Source organism: Halichoerus grypus, chromosome 15, assembly GCF_964656455.1.
Source record: "Halichoerus grypus chromosome 15, mHalGry1.hap1.1, whole genome shotgun sequence".
NCBI classification, from domain to species: Eukaryota; Metazoa; Chordata; class Mammalia; order Carnivora; family Phocidae; genus Halichoerus; species Halichoerus grypus.
In genome coordinates this window covers 7,308,260-7,328,064 of record NC_135726.1, presented here as the reverse complement: position 1 = coordinate 7,328,064, position 19,805 = coordinate 7,308,260, and the positions used below count along the sequence as shown (strand labels likewise).

General features: G+C 42.4%; 1 protein-coding gene across 1 annotated transcript in view; it reads right to left on the bottom strand.

Moving 5' to 3' along the window:
- CDYL2 (chromodomain Y like 2) overlaps positions 1-19,273 on the bottom strand; it is a 152,239-nt gene extending 132,966 nt beyond the window's left edge. Inside the window, exon 1 of the mRNA XM_036084971.2 lies at positions 18,954-19,273. Coding sequence (XP_035940864.1) covers positions 18,954-18,977 — 24 coding nt within the window. The 5' untranslated portion in view covers positions 18,978-19,273. The remainder of the gene's footprint in view (positions 1-18,953) is intronic.
- Positions 19,274-19,805: the final 532 nt, after the last annotated feature.

Below are 19,805 nucleotides of genomic sequence, written 5' to 3'. Positions count from 1 at the left end.
TCAAAAAATTAATATAAATTAACACGATGAGAACATTCCAGGCAAAGATTCAAGAGTATTTTGAACAGTTCGTAAGATGAAACATGATATAATCAAGGTCAGTAGGAAGGTCAGAAAGGACAAAGCACAAAAGCCAAAGGTAAGATTAATAAGATATAGGCAGAGGCCACAATAGGAAGGATAGGAAGCACAACAGCCGGATTTATCAGAACATTAAACAAACAAGCAAAAAAAAATCACCACCAAGTAGAACTTATTCTAAGATAAAAAGGGTTAGCATTAAGAAATTTGTTGTAAATTGGGGCACCTGGGTGGCTCAGTTGGTTAAGCGTCTGCTCAGGTCATGATCCCAGGATTCTGGGATCCAGTCCCATGTCGGGCTCCCTGCTCAGTGGGGGGTCTGCTTCTCCCTCTGCCCCTCCCCCTGCTTGTGTTCGTGCTCTCTTTCTCTCTCCCGCTCTCTCTCTCTCTCTCAAATAAATAAATAAAATCTATTTTTAAAAAAAGGAAATTTGTTGTAAATTACATCAAGTACTCAAAAGAGGAAGATTTAGTTAAATAGAAAGAAAACTTTTCTATATTAGAAAATTATAATATGTTCAAGGATTCAGAAGACTTTTCCAGGGGCACCTGGGTGGCTCAGTTGGTTGGGCATCTGCCTTTGGCTCCGGTCACGAGCCCACGGTCCTGGGATGGAGCCCCACATCGGGCTCCTTACTCAGCGGGGAGCCTGCTTCTCCCTCTCCCTCTCCCCCTGCTTGTGTGCTCTCTCTCTCTCTCTCTCTCTCTCTCTCTCTCTCTCTGTCAAATAAATTTTAAAAAAGGCTTTCCCATGCATTCTTCCCATATGAAAGAGCCACTTGAGAAAATACTCCAACATCATGAAACACAAGTCCAAGAAAAAACAAAATTTGAAATATATAAAAGAGAAATAAGTGAGAAGATAAGTAAATTTATATTTAAATCTAAATAGTTGCTGATAATTTAACTATTATACTTAAGGAAATGTTAAAAATGTAATACTAAGAAAGTTGGTACAGTATAATAACAATACTAACAACAGTCTGTATATAAAATTAAAATAATTAAATTAAAAGACAGTAGAGGGGTTGAGGAGAAAGATAACAAAGAGTGGCTAAGTTGCTTACCTCGCTCAAGAGGGAGATTATAACAACTGTTTACTCCTAGACACTACTAGAAAAAGTAGTTTCAAATATGTTTGTTAAGAATTTAAAGACAATCATTCAAAGGTAAGAGGCATATATATAACTACCAGAACACTAAAAAAAAAAAAAAAGATGGGACACCTGGGTGGTTCAGTCAGTTAAGCAACCAACTCTTGATTTCAGCTCAAATCATACCTCAAGGTCCTGAGATCAAGCCCTGGGACAGGCTCTGCCCTCAGCATGGGAGTTTCCCTGAGGTCCTCTCCCTCTGCACCTCCCCCCACTTGCACTTGCTCTTTCTCTCTCTAAAATAAATAAAAAATAAATCTTTTAAAAAAAAGAAATGTCACAAAATAATCAATCCCAAGAAAAAGAAAACAAAAAAAGCATGATAAACAGAAGTATGATGTCAAATTTTTTCAAACGTATCAGTATTCACAATAAATATTACCCATATGCATTGACATAGAAACCTATCCAACACATCTACAAGGAGACCTTGAGAGTTCCAAGCTGCATCTCATGACAAAATCAATAAGGTTCTAAGCAACTTACCTGCTATAATTAATCAGCTTTATTTACTATGTATATATCTTAATTATCAATACATATTTATTTATATAATATAGATACCAAATTTTGTGCTCTCCAAAAACTACACATTTTTCCAATATCAATAAAATACTGATCACATACTAAGTCACAAAAAATTCAGTAACACTGCAAAAAGAAGTGAAATATACATCTTAGCCTCCAACCATAACGCATAAAAACTTGAAGTTAAAAACAACAAAAAGAGAATCAAAAGGATAATATTAATTTGACCATATGGAAGTTGTAAAACACTCTCCTAAATAACTCTTGGGTAAAAGAGAAAATAGCAACTGAAAATACACTGTACTTAGGAAAAAAAAATCAATGAGAAGACACTATAAGACTTCTGTAGTTAAGACCGGACTCTGGAAAAAATTCACAGCTATAAATGTTTTCGTTTCTTATTTTCATTATCAAATGTGAAAATAAGTAAGTTAAATATTCAACTCAAGTAGCTAGAAAATTAGAAACAAATGAAGCCTAAAGAAAACATAAATATTTTCGTATGATCTAGTAAAGGTGAATATTTGAGTACACTAGGACTCAGGAATTCTGCATCAAAGTATTTACCATGGATAATCTCTGGTGTGGATGTACCAAGAGACAGCTACCAAAAATATTCACAGCAACACTGTAATAGCAAAGCATGAAAATAAAACAGGAAACTGAAGTAAGTCCAAATGTCCATCCATAATAGAATAGATAAATGAATTCCATACATTTGCTTATCTTATATTTGTATATTACATACTAAGTATTGTATTTTAATAGATTTCTGCATTTATATCTGTAAATATATATATTCATAAATTCTTACAGAGAAATATTATACTCCAGTAAAAAATGAAATACATCAACATGGATAAATCTCAAAAGCATAATACTGAGCAAAAAGCAAGATGCACAAGAATTCACACAATTTGATTCCAATTCTATAAGATTCAAAACCAGGGAAATTCAAGCAACGTAAATTTTAGGGATGCAAAATTGTAAAACTGTAGAGAAAATAAAGGAAATAATCACAAATTCAGAATAGTTGCCTCTTGGAGAGAGGGATGGGCATACACTGAGAAAGGAGCACCAAGAGGGCTGAAAATATATTCTATTTTTAAAAGTATGTGGTTAGTACACTCATGATTATTAATATTATTAAATTATACATATACACTATGTACATTTTTGTTGGCATATTATAGTTCATAAAAGTAGAAAAGGTAAATAGATGAAGGAATAAATAATGATAAATAAGAAACTGACTAATGTAAAGCAGAAAATAGTAAAATGGGAAAAATAAAGCTTAATTAAGGGTTGATTTTATGGAAAAAATTCAATGTAAGAGACAAACTGCTGGCAACCTCAAAAACAGGAAAAAGCAGGAAAGCACGAAGCTACAACCTCAGGAAGAGAAGAGCATCACCAAGTACATGAAAGAGATATTTCAAAAAGATAAAGCTATTTACACCTCTTCAAATAAATGTTAAAATAGGGACAATAATGAATGGTATTCTTACTAAATATAAATTACCAAAAATTACTCAAGAAGAGGACATATGAAAAAATATCAACAATGGAAAATACTATCAAAAATTGTCTCCAAAAATATTCCAGACACAGAAAATATGTAACCAAGTTATTTCTTTCAAAAAACACTCAAGAGAAAGCTTAATTGGCATGTTGTATAAACTATTCTTGAAAACAGAGGAAAAAATAAAAGGTTAATCAATTACTTGCATGAAACCAGCATTATCCTGACATTAAAATTTGACTAAATTGGTACACACACAAAAAGAAACCAAAGACCGACCACATTTCTGAATATTAATGCTAAAATTCTAAACACACATAGCAACTGGCCAAACTTCGCAAAATATTAAAATTTAAGAATGCACTGGCACCGAGTGTGTTTCTTTCAAAATATGGAAAGTTAGCCTCAGGAAATTACAATTACTAAATTACAGCAAGTTTATGATAAAGAGAAAGATTATATGATCACCTCAGTAAGCATGAAAAAATCACCTAATAAAGTATAACACCCCTTCATTGTTAAAAATAAAACAGTTAACAAGGTATAGGAACTTTAATTAACAGCAAACATACTATCCACCTTTTATCAACAGGCACTGCCTTAATTAATGGTGAAACAAAGGGCAGTTTTATTAAATCAGAAGCAAGAAACAAGACACAAATCCTAACTATTGAACCATTATATAGTGCTTTCTGAAAATTCTGGCTAACAAAGTAAGAGCAGAAAAGTACATAAAGGGTCTGACTAATAGAAAGAACAGGTAAGAGGGGCGCCTGGGTGGCTCAGTTGGTTAAGCATCTGCTTCCCTTCGGCTCAGGTTGTGATCTGGGGATCACGGGATGGAGCCCCCTGTCAGGCTCCCTGCTCAATGGGGAGTCTGCTTCTCCCTCTCCCTCTGCTCCTCCCCCCCCCACCCTCGCTCATGCTTGCTCTCTCTCTCTCAAATAAATGAATAAAATCTTAAAAAAAAAAAAAAAAGAACAGGTAAGATAATTTGAGGATGATGTGACCAGAATTCCAGGAAGAACTGAATGAAATATATTAGATTGGTAAGAATTCAGAAGGTGAATAGTTAAAAACAAATATCCTAAAAAATTATGCTTCTAATATATAAACAATAATAAATTATATATAAAACCCTATTCACAAAAGCAACAACAATTTCAACTACCTAATAATAAATTTAAGATCTGTATCAAGAAAACTAGAAAGCTTTGCTAAAAAAAGAGGTTTAGTAAATGGAGAGAAACAGGTTCTTGAATGAGAAGACTCAAACTCACAAAGATGTCAACTCTCCCCAAAGTGATCCGTAAATCTAGTGCAATTAAAGGAAGACGCTCATCTGGATTTTATTTGGGAACTTTATCAATTGAAATTATCAAAAACAGTTTGAGAAAAGAATTATGAAAGTGGACTCACATTACCAAACAATGTTTTCTAAACGCACAATAACTAAAACTGTATGCAAGAGAATGCCTGTAAATAAATTCCTATTTACTTACTATCTGCAATAATTTCATAAAAGATAAACCTGGCATTTCAAATCAGACGGAGAACAATGAATTGTTCCATAAATAGTGTTGAAACAACAGATTAGCCATGGCATTGACCGTATCCCTACTTCACGCCAAATTTCACAGCAAAATAAATTATAGTTATATTAAGTGTACAAAAACTATCCCATAAAAGCAACAGAAGGGACTACAGATCAATGGCTACATGCTTCAGCGCAAGGAAGACCTTTTCCCTACTTCAAGGAAGGAAAGGAGGAAGTAAAGAAGGACGGACGGAAGTTGGAAGGATAGAGACAAGAAGGAATCTTAAATACATATGTATTTAATCTAGTACGAACATTTAAGTTACTCTCCTTACAAAAAAAATCACAACAGGCAAAAATAACAACTAACCAGAAAGAAAAAAAAAATATTTTTGGTTAATGTATGTTATAGACAATGATTAAATTGTTTTTAAATCTTTATAAATCAAGAAGAAATGAAAAACACCTCTCAAATTGCATTTTTTAACAATAATACCAGTAATGCTAAGAGCCCAGTAAAATAAACATGCCAGTTACTGCTGGAAATATCTTTTCTGGATGGCAAGCACGTCCTTTCTGGAGAGCAATTGGCAGTATTAGCAAAAGTCTTTATAAAAGGCATACTAATTGAACTTCCCCATCTAGAAATTTATCATAAGGAAGTATCAGCAACAAATACAAAGATTTTGACTTAAAATACTGAAAATTTAAAAACAAAGCATGTGTAGAATCTAACAGACTACAGGGTGACCAATTACATGATATAGCATATTGATATTTTGTTATAGGATACTACTAAATAAAAGAAATACGTATATTGTCTAAAAGAGCTGCATAATGCTTTGTATAGTATGGCCATAATTTTATATTTTGTAGTTATCATATATTGGATATATGATAAGGAACTTTGATATTCCTTATGTTAAGTAGAAAAAGATCAGAAGGATATGTATCTATGTTAACAGTGGACTGCTAAATAAAAGAATTGTGAGCTATTTTTTCTTTTCTGCTTTTTCTATTTTTTTTTAAAGATTTTATTTTATTTATTTGAGAGAGAGAGCACAGAGGGGATAGGGTCAGAGGGAGAAGCAGACTCCCCGCTGAGCAGGGAGCCTGATGCGGGACTCGATCCCGGAACTCTGGGATCATGACCTGAGCCAAAGGCAGTCGCTTAACCAACCGAGCCACCCAGGTGCCCTGCTTTTTCTATTTTTTAAAACTTTTTGACAGTGAGTATGTATTTGCTTTATAATCTTATTTTTTAATGTATTAAGAAAACATATAACGGGGAGAAGGAACGGAGTTAAGATACTTGAGAAAAAGACATATGAGCTCCTATTACTGTAGCTGATTTCAAACCTCCAGACCCAAACTTATAATCTGAGGACCTGAAAATCTTCTAAAGAAAGTTGTAGAAGTATGACTGGCAATTTTTTTAATACTGAAAAATAAGAATTGCATGCACAAAAGAAACACATACCTTGATTTTCCTGTTCTACAAACTTCTAACCTAAGAGCTTTCTGTGAATTCTTGGTAAAAATCCTAAAATTGGTTTTTTTGAGGTCAGTTGATAGGTCTACATGTAAGTACAGCAATGATCTAGCAACACCAACATGGAACCACAGCAAGCAAGAATATTTTCTGGTTCCTTTTGTTCTCGATGCATTAAGAACCTACCCATGCCTGGGATTGTGTGCCAAGCACAGTACCTGACAAGCTAGGGCAGCAGTACCCCCAAGGAACAAAAGGAGAGAAGTTGGAAGGGAAACCATGGGCATTTTATAATTTAACAAGAGAGAAGTAGTGGTCCTCCCAGAAGACCTAGTTTAAATCTTGGTTCTACCATCTGGTAGCTGTGAGTCTCAGTTTCTGAATCATTAATGGGGATAAATAAAACTAGTACCCATCCCATAAGAAGTACTAAAGGAGATAATGCCAAGAATTTAGACAGTGTCTGGCTATTATTACTGTTTTTACTCTTAAGATTATTTTTTGCAAGCATCATAGGAAGGTGCACTTCAATAACCTCTTTATGCATCAGCAAGGATCAGAGATTAGATTTCTTCAAAAGACATACCGATTCATGATGTCAAAAGCAAATGGGATTACACGAGCTTCCCCGAAATACCATAATACCATAGACATGGTCATACAAGAGTGGGAGGGTCGGGGGTAATGAAACAGAAATGCCTCATGATATCAAAGACATTGCCATCTCTTCCATGTGTGATAATCGAGGCAAGAAAACAATCTATGACTTCCTACATAGTACCAAAATACGCATCAATTCAGAGAGAAAATTAGCTCTATCATTTGAAGAAGGTCCATATGTGTTTGCATCCCCAAGGCAGCCACTGTGTGGTTCTCTTCCTCTTCCTATTAACTACAAGACCCCTACCAAAGTCCGTTTCACAGATCTCCATGTGTACCATAGTCTTCAGAGTGAAAGTGGTTTTAGGTGGCAACACAGACAACAAACACAGCAACGTAAACATCAAGACACTAAAATCTTACCCATTCACCTTTTAACCAGTAGAAGTTCACAAATAAGTTTGGGTTTCCAGGAAAAGTTTAGACATCAAGTGTTTCCCATAATGTCAAGGCCTGTGGTATCAGCTGGTGAAGTGGGTCCTGACCCCATTCTTCATCAACAAGAGAATTAAACGAGACTCAAGGCTGTGTTGAGCCTCGCTGGCCTCCTTTACTAAGCCTTGCATAAGAAAGCAATAATGACGTCAAGATTTTCAAGGTAACTCTCCGGAAGAGTCCAGCAAGATACTGTCTGTCTCGTGTGATACACTCAGATTTTAGTGAAGGCAAATAGCCAGTTTTAGCCTTTCAAGCATTTGTCTCCTTCAAGAGAGTAAAAGAGGCCCTCACTTTTGATCCCTTCTCGGAGATGTTGGTGAAAGACTAAGCAGATGACTTAAAAACTTCCACCCAACCCCAAGACTCAGCAATCCTTTGACTACAAGACTGCATTAGCGGGGCACCTGGGTGGCTCAGTTGGTTAAGCGACTGCCTTCGGCTCAGGTCATGATCCTGGAGTCCCTGGACCGAGTCCCGCATTGGGCTCCCTGCTCGGCAGGGAGTCTGCTTCTCCCTCTGACCCTCCCCGCTCTCATGTGCTCTCTCTCATTCTCTCTCTCTCAAATAAATAAAATAAAATCTTAAAAAAAAAAAAAAAAAAGATTGCATTAGCTTTACTGATAATACAAAGCCAAACGCTGTCCATGAGTTTTGCTTATAAGAAACCAAAGTCCACTGATCAACTGATCAATGAAAGACACAGAAAACAGACTTGAGAGTTATATGCCCTTAGGAAAACTGAAAGACTGACAGTCCAAACTTCACGCAAAACAGACCGTCAAGATCAGTGTCAATTTTTATGTAAATGGAAGTTCTGAATATATTCATTCCTTCATTACACAGATTGCTTTTTGCGTCCTGCACTGGGCTGGGTGCTAAAGCTGGAACAAGACAGAGAGAATACCTGCCCCCCCAAAAAAAAACTTACAACCTGGTAGGAGACTTAGAAAATAAGATGATAAATTACAACATACTGAAGTGAGTACTATAATGAGGGAAGAATGGGGTCCTACAGGAGCCCAAAGAAAACCGCTGATGAGCCAGGGAAGGTTTGCCAAGAGTAACATCTAAACTGAGACATAAAGGATGAGCAGGATTTAAGGAAGCAAAAAGGTGGCAGGGTTGGTAACAGAGAGCACCCTAGTCATTTGGAAAGGTACAAATAAAAGAGAGCGTGTGGAACATTCCGGGAACCAAGAGCCCATCTCTGGACAGAATACAGCTGTAAGCAGAGAACCAGCAGGAGGTGAGATATGGCAACACTGGTATTTTAGAAAGTTCCTCATGAGTACAGTATGGAGAAAAACTGGACTAGATGCACAGATATCAGCTGAGAGGTTCTGGAGTGACCCAACTTGTGGGAGTTGCCTCCTGAATTCAAGTGGGGAGAGATAATATGAAGGGAAAAGGTCAGATTTGGGAAATACGCAGGATGCTGATCCAACAGAACATACATGGTGTCTGGGCAGCACAAAGGAGGCCATATTTCTAGCTGTGGGACTGATGGACAGAGGTACTAACGAGGCTAGGAACCGAGGAGAAGAGGTGAGATTTACACAGGAGCTCAACTTTGGATATTTTGAGCGTAAAGAGTCCCAGTGGAGTAAGAGGGGTAGCTCTGGAGTTGAGAGGGAAAACCCAGGCAAGTGTCAGAGACTTGGAAATCATCCATACAGTCACTCATCACAATGAGAGAGAAGAACCTTGGGTCAAAACTCTAAGAATCTCCGAAGTTTAAGAAACAGGCAGCAGAAAGTGAGGACACAGAGGCAACTCAGGAGTGGGAGAATCAGTCAAGGAAAATGTTTCAAGAGTAAGGGATGGAGACCCAGCAGAAATGACAGCATGTGAACTATTTCCCTGCATGCAATGCTGTGCTACATGCCAAATGGAAAAACAAAGGAGTCACAAGCACGATCCTAACACATGGCCAGTCTGTCAGTACTCAAGACCTGGACTGCCCCAAGAAGCTGGCAAGTGACAAATGATGTCTCCAAGCGAGGCACCAAAAACCTACAATACAAGCAAGGTGACAGATGTGTATGCTGGAGGACTGAGAGCGGGACTCACCAATCAGTGAAATCAGCTCACCAATCAGCTCACCAATCAAAATGGCAAGAATTGATGGTGCAGTGGATCATATGTACTACACCCAGGTCCCCTTGTCAGGGTCCATGTGCCCATCCCCTCAGCTTCTAGGAATATCTCTGCCGCAGAAGGTTCACAGATGTGTCCCTCGAAGGGAACTGCCCTGCCCAAGAATACACTCCCCACCTCTCCCCACCCCACCGTGGGACAGCCTGCTAGCAGTGACTGGATGATACAGGCAGATGAGGACCCAGTTCCCTGCCCTCAATGTAGGACATTTCTGAAGGGCTATCCCAGATCCAGAGGCTTCCATAGCATCAGGTGAGACCTCAGTTGTGACGTCACTGCAGGTCAGCTTCTCCATCTGTCCCACCTTGCCTTCCTCACTTCCTTACACGTGTTTCTCCTGAGAGCCTTCAGTATACCCTCTAGATAGAATTCTCCATTTCTGAGTTTGGGTCCAGGCAGCTCAACCTAAAATGGATGGTGTATATCAAACTAGGCCAAGTCACTGAGGCTAGAGCAGAGCTACGAGGCAGAACTGCAAGGGACAGAGGCAGCTGTAAAGCACAGTTTTGTGTGTGTTGGTGTGAAAGGGGCTCTGTCACATGCCAGATTCAGAGAATGGCCACTCTCAATCCAGTTACCACTCATCATGAGGACAATGCCTTAAATGTTTCAATTTGCTTTAAGGGACTTTCGTTACCTAATAAATCTATACAAGATCTGGTGGAAGGCAAAAATGGAATCTTGAATGTCAAGGACAACCTGAAGGAATCATCTTAGAGTAAAACCCTACAGGAAGTAGTAAAGGAAGCTCACTCAAGAGAAAGGCAAGGTGGCCTAAGAGCATAGGTTTCAAATATTTTCAATCACTCATTCGACAAATATTTAATGAAAAGCTACCATGTACCCAGTAAAGGGCCATGAGTTAGGAATGCCATCACGACTAATACAGACATGGTCCTGCCCTCATAGAGTTTAGAGCCTTGCAGAAAATGCTGGAACTTAGCTATGGAACCCTTTTCCCAATCAAAAATGGTTCGGGGAAACCTAACACATAAAACCAAATACGTGCAATAATTTCTTAGTGTAGATGTCTTTTGTAAGTTTAACTTATGCCACTTTTTTAGCACTAAGCTAATTCATGAGAGCAATAATGCCTATTTTGATTAATAATGAAATTTTTCAGTGAGGTCCAAGACTGTTAGCTGTCTTCCTGTTACAGCCTCAACAATTTATTTCTGCATTTGGTTTGCTTGTAAATAAGAAAACAATCTTTAATTTGCTAAGAAAAGTGGTTGTAATTGGTATCAGGTTTGGCTTGCTTTGTTTTTATGATCTTGTATTGTAATCTCAGGGTATTCTGCATTCTAACAGATCCTGAAGTCTGAAAGAAGAAACAAAGGAAATGTTTGTTTTGTGGCTGACCCTCTAACACATAACAACTACTGATATTCCTTCTCTCAAATTAAAAAAGGGCAGAATGACCTAGAACTCTCAATAAACCACCAACACTCTCTTTTACATAATATAAGGAGGCAAAGCATTAGATGGTCAGTTATCACACAATGATTATTACACCATGTCTAGAACATTCACTAACCACCATCATTTGAACTTTGAGTGGTTTTTAACTGAGTGGGGTGCACTGTGCTGTAAAGCGTATTTGCCTGTATAATTTTATGTGAGGAGCTATAAACAGGTCCGAATTTTTTTTAAGAACATTGCAGACCTACAACGTTGCTAAAACAGTGATATGTCCAGAGATGGCAAGAAAAGCTCTATTCTGAGGTCTACTCACAAAAAATAGTTGACCTGGCTGTTCCTTTTAATGTACTGAACACTCCAATGTGTTAAAAGTGTGGTATATAACCATATGTGGGTGTTAGGCCTTTGTCACATTCTGAACAACAGCTTAGAAGACATTTGTGGCTGCAGCCTCAGCATCTGGCATGGTTCTAGGCACACCGTTGACAAATAATAAATCCTTGATTGATGGATTATTAAACAAATGACTATTTCTTTAAAGAAAATTCAAATCCAGACTTTGTATAAGCTCCATGGCTTGTTAGTAAGGCCCGCTGAAACGTAATTTTTAAAACACTGGACTAGAAGACAAGGAAATGAAAATCAGAGAGGAAAACTCCCTGGTCAAGAAACTGAGAATAGCGTGGTGGCCCCTTGGCTGGGAAACTCCTGGCATGGCAGTGTGTGCCATGCTCAGGAGCAAGCCCCATGGGCCAGAACACCAAGACCTGGCAGGGTTCCTGAAGTTCTTCACACATGCAGACAAACAAGACGATGACACTCCCTACTAAGTGAGGTTTATTTGAAGAAGTAACAGGCACAACCAGAGGGAGAGATTTCAAAAACAGAAGAGATCTCCCTGTACAGCACAGGCCGTCCAGGTTCAAAAAACCTAAAGGACACATCTAGGAGCACGCTGTTTTCAAGTGGTAGAGGGTGGACCAGAAACCTGGCTGTTAACGATCAGGATTCAGTCAAGGAAGCAGAACCACTAGGATATACATTAAGAGATAGACTGCAAGGAATTCGCTTATGTGGGGAGCGGGGGGGGCTGGCTAGGCCAGTCCAAAGTCCACAGCACAGGTCATTAGGGAGAGCAAGCTGGAACTCTTCCCAACGGCACCTGCTATCCACAGGTGGAATTTTTTCTTCTTCAGGTAAGCCTCAGTTCTGACTGAATCAGGCCCACCAAGATTATCTAGACTATCTCCCTTAAATTCAACTGATTATGGACTTTAATCACATCTACAAAATAGCCTCACAACAAGACCTACTTTGGCGTTTCACAGAACAGCTAAGTTGACACCTAAAACACTCTCATGCCCATTTATCTATAGCACCATGGTGATCTGTCCACCATCCCTCTCCTGCCAGAAAAATGCTGGTATGACAAACCCTTAATGAAGAAATTTATCTCCTTGTCCTCAATTTAGCAAGATCTTTTCCTTGACCAAGATCTGTAGAGACGTTCTGTATCACCACATTATATATGTTCTACTTTTTTCTCCAGCTAAAATTACTGAAGATGCCAGACCCCACTGTCATAGGTCAGCAGGAGAGGGGTTTGTAGGGTTTATGGAAAATCCCTTCCTCACAAATGCAAGTCCCATAACCCGCTGTCTACATGACAGTTGTTATCCAAGTCATCGAAAGTAGCAGAGCCATGTGCAGAACCAAGGGAATGGAGATGGCTGATCCATTCTCCCACTTCACCCCTGGATATCATATTCACTCTCTCTACACAATCACGCCCAAGATTCTTAAAAGTGCTGCCCACAGACGATGTCTCTGTATCCACATTCCCCACACCCCCTTGCTCATCATCATACTGCAATCAGGCCCTCCCTCACCACCAACACACTCTATGGAACAGATGCTCCCTAAGGTTATCAATGACTTCCTGGTTATTAAATCCAAAGGACACTGTAGACTACACCTTCTTTCTAGAAATACTGTTTCCCACTGCATTCCATAACAGCAGAGCCTCTTGTTTTTCCTTCTGTCTTCCTATTCCTTAGAAATCTGATATCACTTCTTTCTCTTCTTCCATCCTTTAAATGTCCGTTTTCTCCAGTATCCCATCACTGGACCCTCCTCATGTTTACACCTGGTCCTTCGGCTTTATTATGATCTATACACTAATGATTCCCAATCACCCGTGCCAGGTGCTCCTTCTGAGCTTCAGGCTCACATGGCTACTGCTGTGGACCTCTATACCCAGATGTTCCACAAACACTCTGAACTCACTGTCCTTTCCACCACCCCACTGCTTTCAATTAATGCTTCTTCCTGGGCTCTCCATCTCCATGACTGGCTCCACTATCCACCTAATGGACCAAAACAAAAATCAAAAGAGTTATCCCTCAACTCCTGCCTTTCTCTCAATTTGAGGGGATGAGGGGTGGGGAAAGCTCATTTTCTTACACTCCTCCATGGCCACCACCTCTCCTAAGAAGCCTTCCACTCCCCCCAAGGCTGGATTCCCCCCAACATCCCAGAGAACCCCATCTTCCCTTGTATTAACACTTTTCCCATTGCACTGTAAACTTTATATTTTCTTTTTTTTTTTTTTTTAGATTTTATTTATTTGAGAGACAGTGAAAGTGAGAGAGATCACAGAGGGAGAGGGAGAAGCAGTCCCACAGTCCCGATGTGGGACTCGATCCCAGAACCCTGGGATCATGACCTGAGCCAAAGGCAGACGCTTAACCAACTGAGCCACCCAGGTGCCCAAACTGCGTATTTTCTTAACTATATCTCTACCAGACTATGGACTTATGGAAAATACAATCTCATCTTTTCCCTAGTGACTGGCATATATTTGGGTTCTAGTAATATATAATGAACAAATCAAAGATGGTGCTATGAATTCAGCCATATCTATATCTTTCTTCACCATCCAAGAGACAGAAAGACCTGTAACTTTGGAATCTAAATGTGTGTCTCTAATACTTAAGATCTTAGATAATTACCATGTCTGAACCATTCCTTAGCAATTGGTCAGATTGCAAGGAGCTGTATAAATTCCTTTCAAGGACAGTTTAAGCCCCTGAAGAAATGATCTTATGCAATGAAGAATGACTTGACATAAAAGTCTATCTGAAAATAAGCTGATATTTACCCACAGGGGATAATTTAAAATAACTTTCAAAAGACAGGAGAATCACAGTTCCATTCAATATTCACCATGTGCCTACTATGTGCCCAGGAATCAATTCAACTCAACCAATATATTCTCTTTGAAGATACCTGTTTCTTCAAATACTGGTACAGAGAAGATATATCACTGACTGTCTATTCGGCTACCACACGTTTGACAGGAATTACCTCGGGTATGACTGGTAAATAGGGAAATGATGTCAGTATAACAAGTAAGTTGTATTGATTCTTATGTTATGTTTCCTAGCTTGTTAATATTCTGAAGCAATCTAGCAAAGCACACTCACAAAGAAACAGAAAGACTTAATGATACATGAAGACCTTGGAACAAAGCTGAAAATGCACTCCAGTGCCTTCCTTTAACACGAGTGGTGGCAGATTATGGCTTCCGGAACCACTATGCTCTCTACTAGGTTAACCTGCCTGGTGAAGCTGCAGATGAAGAAGCTATGAAAACATTTCTCCCAATAAAGAAGAATGAAAAGGCCTATGCCCTAGGCCAGATGTAATTTTGATGAAAATGGTGTCTATTAGAAACAAATGCCCCCTGCGATCTACAAAGAGAAGGCATGAGCCCAAAATTCCCCCTTACAAAATTCCGTAAGTTTTCAACAGTCTGCCTCAATCCTATTTTTCCCATAAACCCATATTTTCCCATTTTTTAGTGTGTGATTTTGCAAAATACAAAGGCAGAATGCGCACGTTCATCATTGTAGCAGAGTCGATTTTTAACGAAAGTAAACTTTCAAAAAACTAAAATTACCCTATTATTATTGTTATTTATCTTATTGGGAATGAAAGGAAGGCAGTATTTTCATACGTACACACACAAACATACACATAATCACACACATATATATATTAGAGATGGATGGATGCAGGCATGCTTATCATTCCTCCCCCAAAAAAAGACATATGGCACATTTCATCCTTTTAAGAAAGAACTCTGGGGTGTATAAATAAACTGTTGACAAACACACAAGGAACTATCCCTGTCAAGTCCATCTTAGCTACTGACTTTGTCTACAGATACACAGCATTCTCTTTGAACAATTTTGCCAAAGAAGGAGAGAGAGACCTCCTCCACCATTGTCAGCTAATCACAAGGGAGTGTTAAACACCACCCAACAGTCACATGGAAAGCCACATGGTTGAAGCTTAGTTGCATCCAATCCTTCTAATGAGTAACAGTCTGGGTCTCTGGAAAGGGACTCAGCCACACTTCCTTCCAGAGAGAACTGAGAGCCACCCATACACATGGTGTTACCACCACTGAGTGATCACAAGCTGGGGAGGAAAAGAGAACAGAAGGTAAACAGTCAATACAAGGATAACAAAGGTCAGTCAACATACTTTATAAACCCTTAATTCGGTCTTCTGTTCACTGATTCTGTCAATGAGTATTTGAATGTGCAAGGAGCTAGGGACACAGAGAGGGACTAGACAAGAGAATTGGGCTCCTTATTCCCTGATTATGTCTTCCTGATACCCAAACATCTTAGTGAATGACGGACTATATTCCTGGGGTTGCAAACTCTAATGCTTGCTGGAGCCAGGTAAGTAATGTAAGAATGGGCACATGGTAATAGGGAGCACTGGGACAAGGACAAAATAGAGATGACACGTACCATCTAAAGATACTCAAATCCATTTTTCTTATCTACCATGGAGGCAAAGCAAAATACATAGATAGCCCAGACCTGCTCACAGACTGCCACTTTATGACACTTACATCTAGCAGAATGTAGACCAGAGCATCTGGATGAGAATTTCATTTTGTATCCAGATGCCTGACTCTAAGTTAATCAGCCAATATTTAAGATCACCTTTCTATAAGTGATGACTATAATACACCAAAAGAGGGTAAGAACTCTTCTATAGGGGAAACAAAGCAGAACCACCTATCGAGATCAAAAATTTTGGAAAGGGAGCTTGATTCTGTATTTCCTCATTATGACTGAAGAGTGCCATTACATAAAGTTTTTATTTTCTGACAGTTTTTAAATCAGTATCTATTCCTTAAAAAAAATGCTATCTGAGGAAGGTTTACTCTTTACAGTTATCTGAAGCACCAATGAGAATATGAAGAATCTCTATAATCCAAATCTTATCTTCACTATAAAGGGTCAAGGATAGTGCCAGTAGACACACAGGTAAAATATATCAATTACAAATATCATTGTTCTTAGCCCACTCAAGGTATGGTTTCTTGGTTAGAGGTTATAAAAAGCCATCTTTATATACTTGAATATAATATTTAATCAATGTAATACCATAATTAAGAGTAAGATCAGTTTTCTTCTTTTTTGTCTTTCAAGGTCAATATACTAGGTATTCCAAGATCTGTCCTTAAATCAACATCCTATTTTTTACACACACAATTTTACAGTTAGAAATATATACACTAATGTACATTTCTCAGCACTTAATTGTTTTTAAAGCTAAATTTGGACAACAAATTAAATTCTTCTGTATACGTTATATAATGTAGACACAGCCCATAAAAATGTTAACATTGGTTATATTCTCATAATGCAAGTTAGCTCTTTTAGTAATGACAATACAAATAATCAGCTATGGGAAAACTATTTCACACCTAGTACAATTACCTACTATCACATAAGTAATTATTATTATTGTCCTGTTTATCGAACTCCAGCAAGAACTCTTGAGGTGCTAAGATAGTTCCAAGGCCAGTGTGAAAATTCCCCTTAACATATTATGATTACCAATGTTAAGGAGGATAGTTTCAGGTGAACATTAAAAAAGAAATTATCCCCAGAAGGTTCATAAGTTCCAAACTTCAAATGCAGAAATACTGACAGCTCCTGATACAGCCTTTTAATACCTTCACAATGCACCCAGGCCATGTGAGCAGCTCTAGGTTGACTCAGTATAAATGGGCAGAAAAATCCACACTGCTCAGGAGATAAGCTTTGCCCCTGAAGAGTGTCTACTCTTGACCAATGTCCTAACAGTGCTGGTTATCCTTGGAAAAGCTCAATCAGACCTCCCATTTTACTGTGCTTCAACTTTTGGTTTCAGACATTGTCCGCCATCTTGAAACAGACCTAAGTGCTTGCATGACACATTGGCCATGATCTGTCAAAGTTCTTCATCAGATTTCTACCGAACTTCACCTTCCTTATTAGCATAAGGATGAGGAAGGCAGTAGGGTTGAGGTCAATTTGCAGCATTCTTTCAAGGAGTGCTAAGATCACTCACCTGTTCCGTCTGAGCCCACTGGTTAGTAGTGTCCATGACTGGGCCTCACCAAGTCCAGCATCATCTGAGAGACCCCAGTCACAAAGGACGCCAAGACACTAACTTGCCTGTTCTCCATTCTTCTCTCACAACAGCCAGCAAATCTACCATCTGAAAAGCTTCAGCCGCCCAGAGGGCCCACAGGAAAAAGCTCATGGTAGGTGAACCACCCCTACAGTCTCTTGTGGGTGAATCACCCCTGTAGTTTCTAACCCATTAGGTTAATTCCACCCCTTCAGGGTGCTCATCTCAATTCAGTCAGGAGCCTTGAGAGGCAGGGCTAGTGTTCACGGACTTATTTATTTAGGGAGAGCAGGTCCAGGCCGAGCGCTGACGCTGGTTTCTTGGAGGATCAGTGGGCCTTCTGGTTGAAGATGGCTGGTCTCTTAGCTTCCGTACTCTGACCCTCACCTTGGGGCCAACACCGTTTTGGAGGCATTCTTCCCAGGAAGTGGGGCTTGTTTCTCGTTTTGTCCACTTGTTGGGAACCCAAAAGCTGGAACAGTTGTGTCCAGAGCTAGCTACAACCCAGCTCCAGGAGGCCAAGGCTATTCCTCCATTGTTTCACAGATGCCAGACTAACATCTTCCTTGACCACTTTTAAGACGCTTTCAAAGTCTCCGAGGCTGGCCACTACCTGGGTGGACCTGGGTGGACAGGTATCCATTGAGGGTGACGCAGAGTGTCGGGAGCAGGGCTGACATCCCAGGTCCTCCAGCAACATGTTACCACCCACCTCCGACTTCCATGTTCTCCTCCCTTCCACACAGGGCCCTCTGCAGCGCCCCCTCTCGCCCCCAGCGAGCACGACACCCGCAAGGACCTCCCCCACGCCCCGGCCTGGAGGGCTTCCGAGCCGGTGGCGGGGGCAGCAGGTGGGGGGAGGGAGGCGGCGGCCCGGTGGCCCCGGGGATTGCTTTGGCGGGTGTCTCCCGAACCCCAACCCGGATGCCCCCCTCGCAGTCTCCCTCCATCCCCCCCCCGGACCCCGCCTCGCCGGGGCTGGGCTCCGCTCCCACGCCCGCCCCCCTCCTCTCCCGCGCCCCCGGCCCAGCCCGGGCCGCGCACCCCCCGCCCCGCACCCCCGCCGGTCGCCGCGCGGCCCCCCGCGTTCCCGGCACGTCCGGCGCCGACTTTTACCTGTACTTTCTGCACTCGAGGCGGCTCGTCGGGCGAGAAACACCTCCCCGGGACCGCTACCTCCCCCGCCCCGGCTCCGCCCGGCTTCCTCCTTCCCCTCCAAGGCCGCAAAGTAGATGGAGTAAGAGAGTGTGTGTGCGAGAGAAAGAGAAAGAGGGAGCGGGCGCGGGCGCCGCGGGAGGGCGGGCGGGCGGGAGGCGCGCCCGGCCCCCGCCGCCCTTCGGCCGCCGCCGCCGCCGCCGCCGCCGCGGGCTCGGCAACTCCGGCTCGCGCCCGGCCCCGGCCCCGGCCCGGTCCCGGCCGCCCGCCGCCGCCCGCCGCCCGCGGGCCGGGGCCGGCCGCGCCCCCGCGTCCCCGTACCTCGTAAAGGTCCCCAGAAGCCATGCCAGGCTGCGGAACTTGGCTCGCCGGGTGTGCGCGTCTGCTCGCTCGCGCCCTCCGTGCGTGTGCGCGAGGGGGCCAGTGTGCGCGTGTGTGTGCGCGCGTGTGTGTGTGAGTGTGTGTGTGGTGTGTTGAGTAAACTGTGTTTTTGCAGAATGACAGGCTTGGGGGCTGCCTATGCGCAGAATCAGAGCGGGCGGCGGCGGGGCTGGCGTAACCGGCAGCGGCGGCGGCGGCGGCGGCGGCACGAGCGCGGGCAGCAGCGACGGCCGCGCAGCGCGCCCGGGAGGCACCGACGCGGCCCGAGCGCCGCGGCCCCCGCGACCCGGCGACCCGGCGGCGGTGGCTGCAGCGGGCAACGGCTCGCCCCGGCGCCGCCTGCAGGAAGCCGCCCCGCGCCCGCCGCCGGCCCGGACGCTGCTGCCACTGGGCGAGTCCCCGCCCCCCGGGAGCCCGGCCCGGCCCCCGGGGAGGGGGGGGCGGGGGCGGCTGCCCGGCCGCGCCCCGGGGGACCGGTCCCGGAGCCGTGGAGCGCTCGGGCCCGCCCCGCCACCCCGGGCCGGCTCCGGAGGCGGCGGCGGGGCCCCCCGGGGTGGCGGGCCAGGTGCCCGCTGGGCGCACCCAGCCCGGGGCAGCGAAGGGGCGGCCGGCGAGGCAGGTAGAAAGCTGCCGTGGCAGGGCCCAGGGAAGGGGCCCCGGCTGGGCTCAGCCGGCCCGGGGCCTCACCTCTTCCACTCCCCACCCCCACCCAACCCAGGGAGGGAGTGGGCGCTGTACTAGGAGACCTGGCCCCTAGGGGCTGCGCAGCCCCTCCCTGGCTGCATAGCCCCT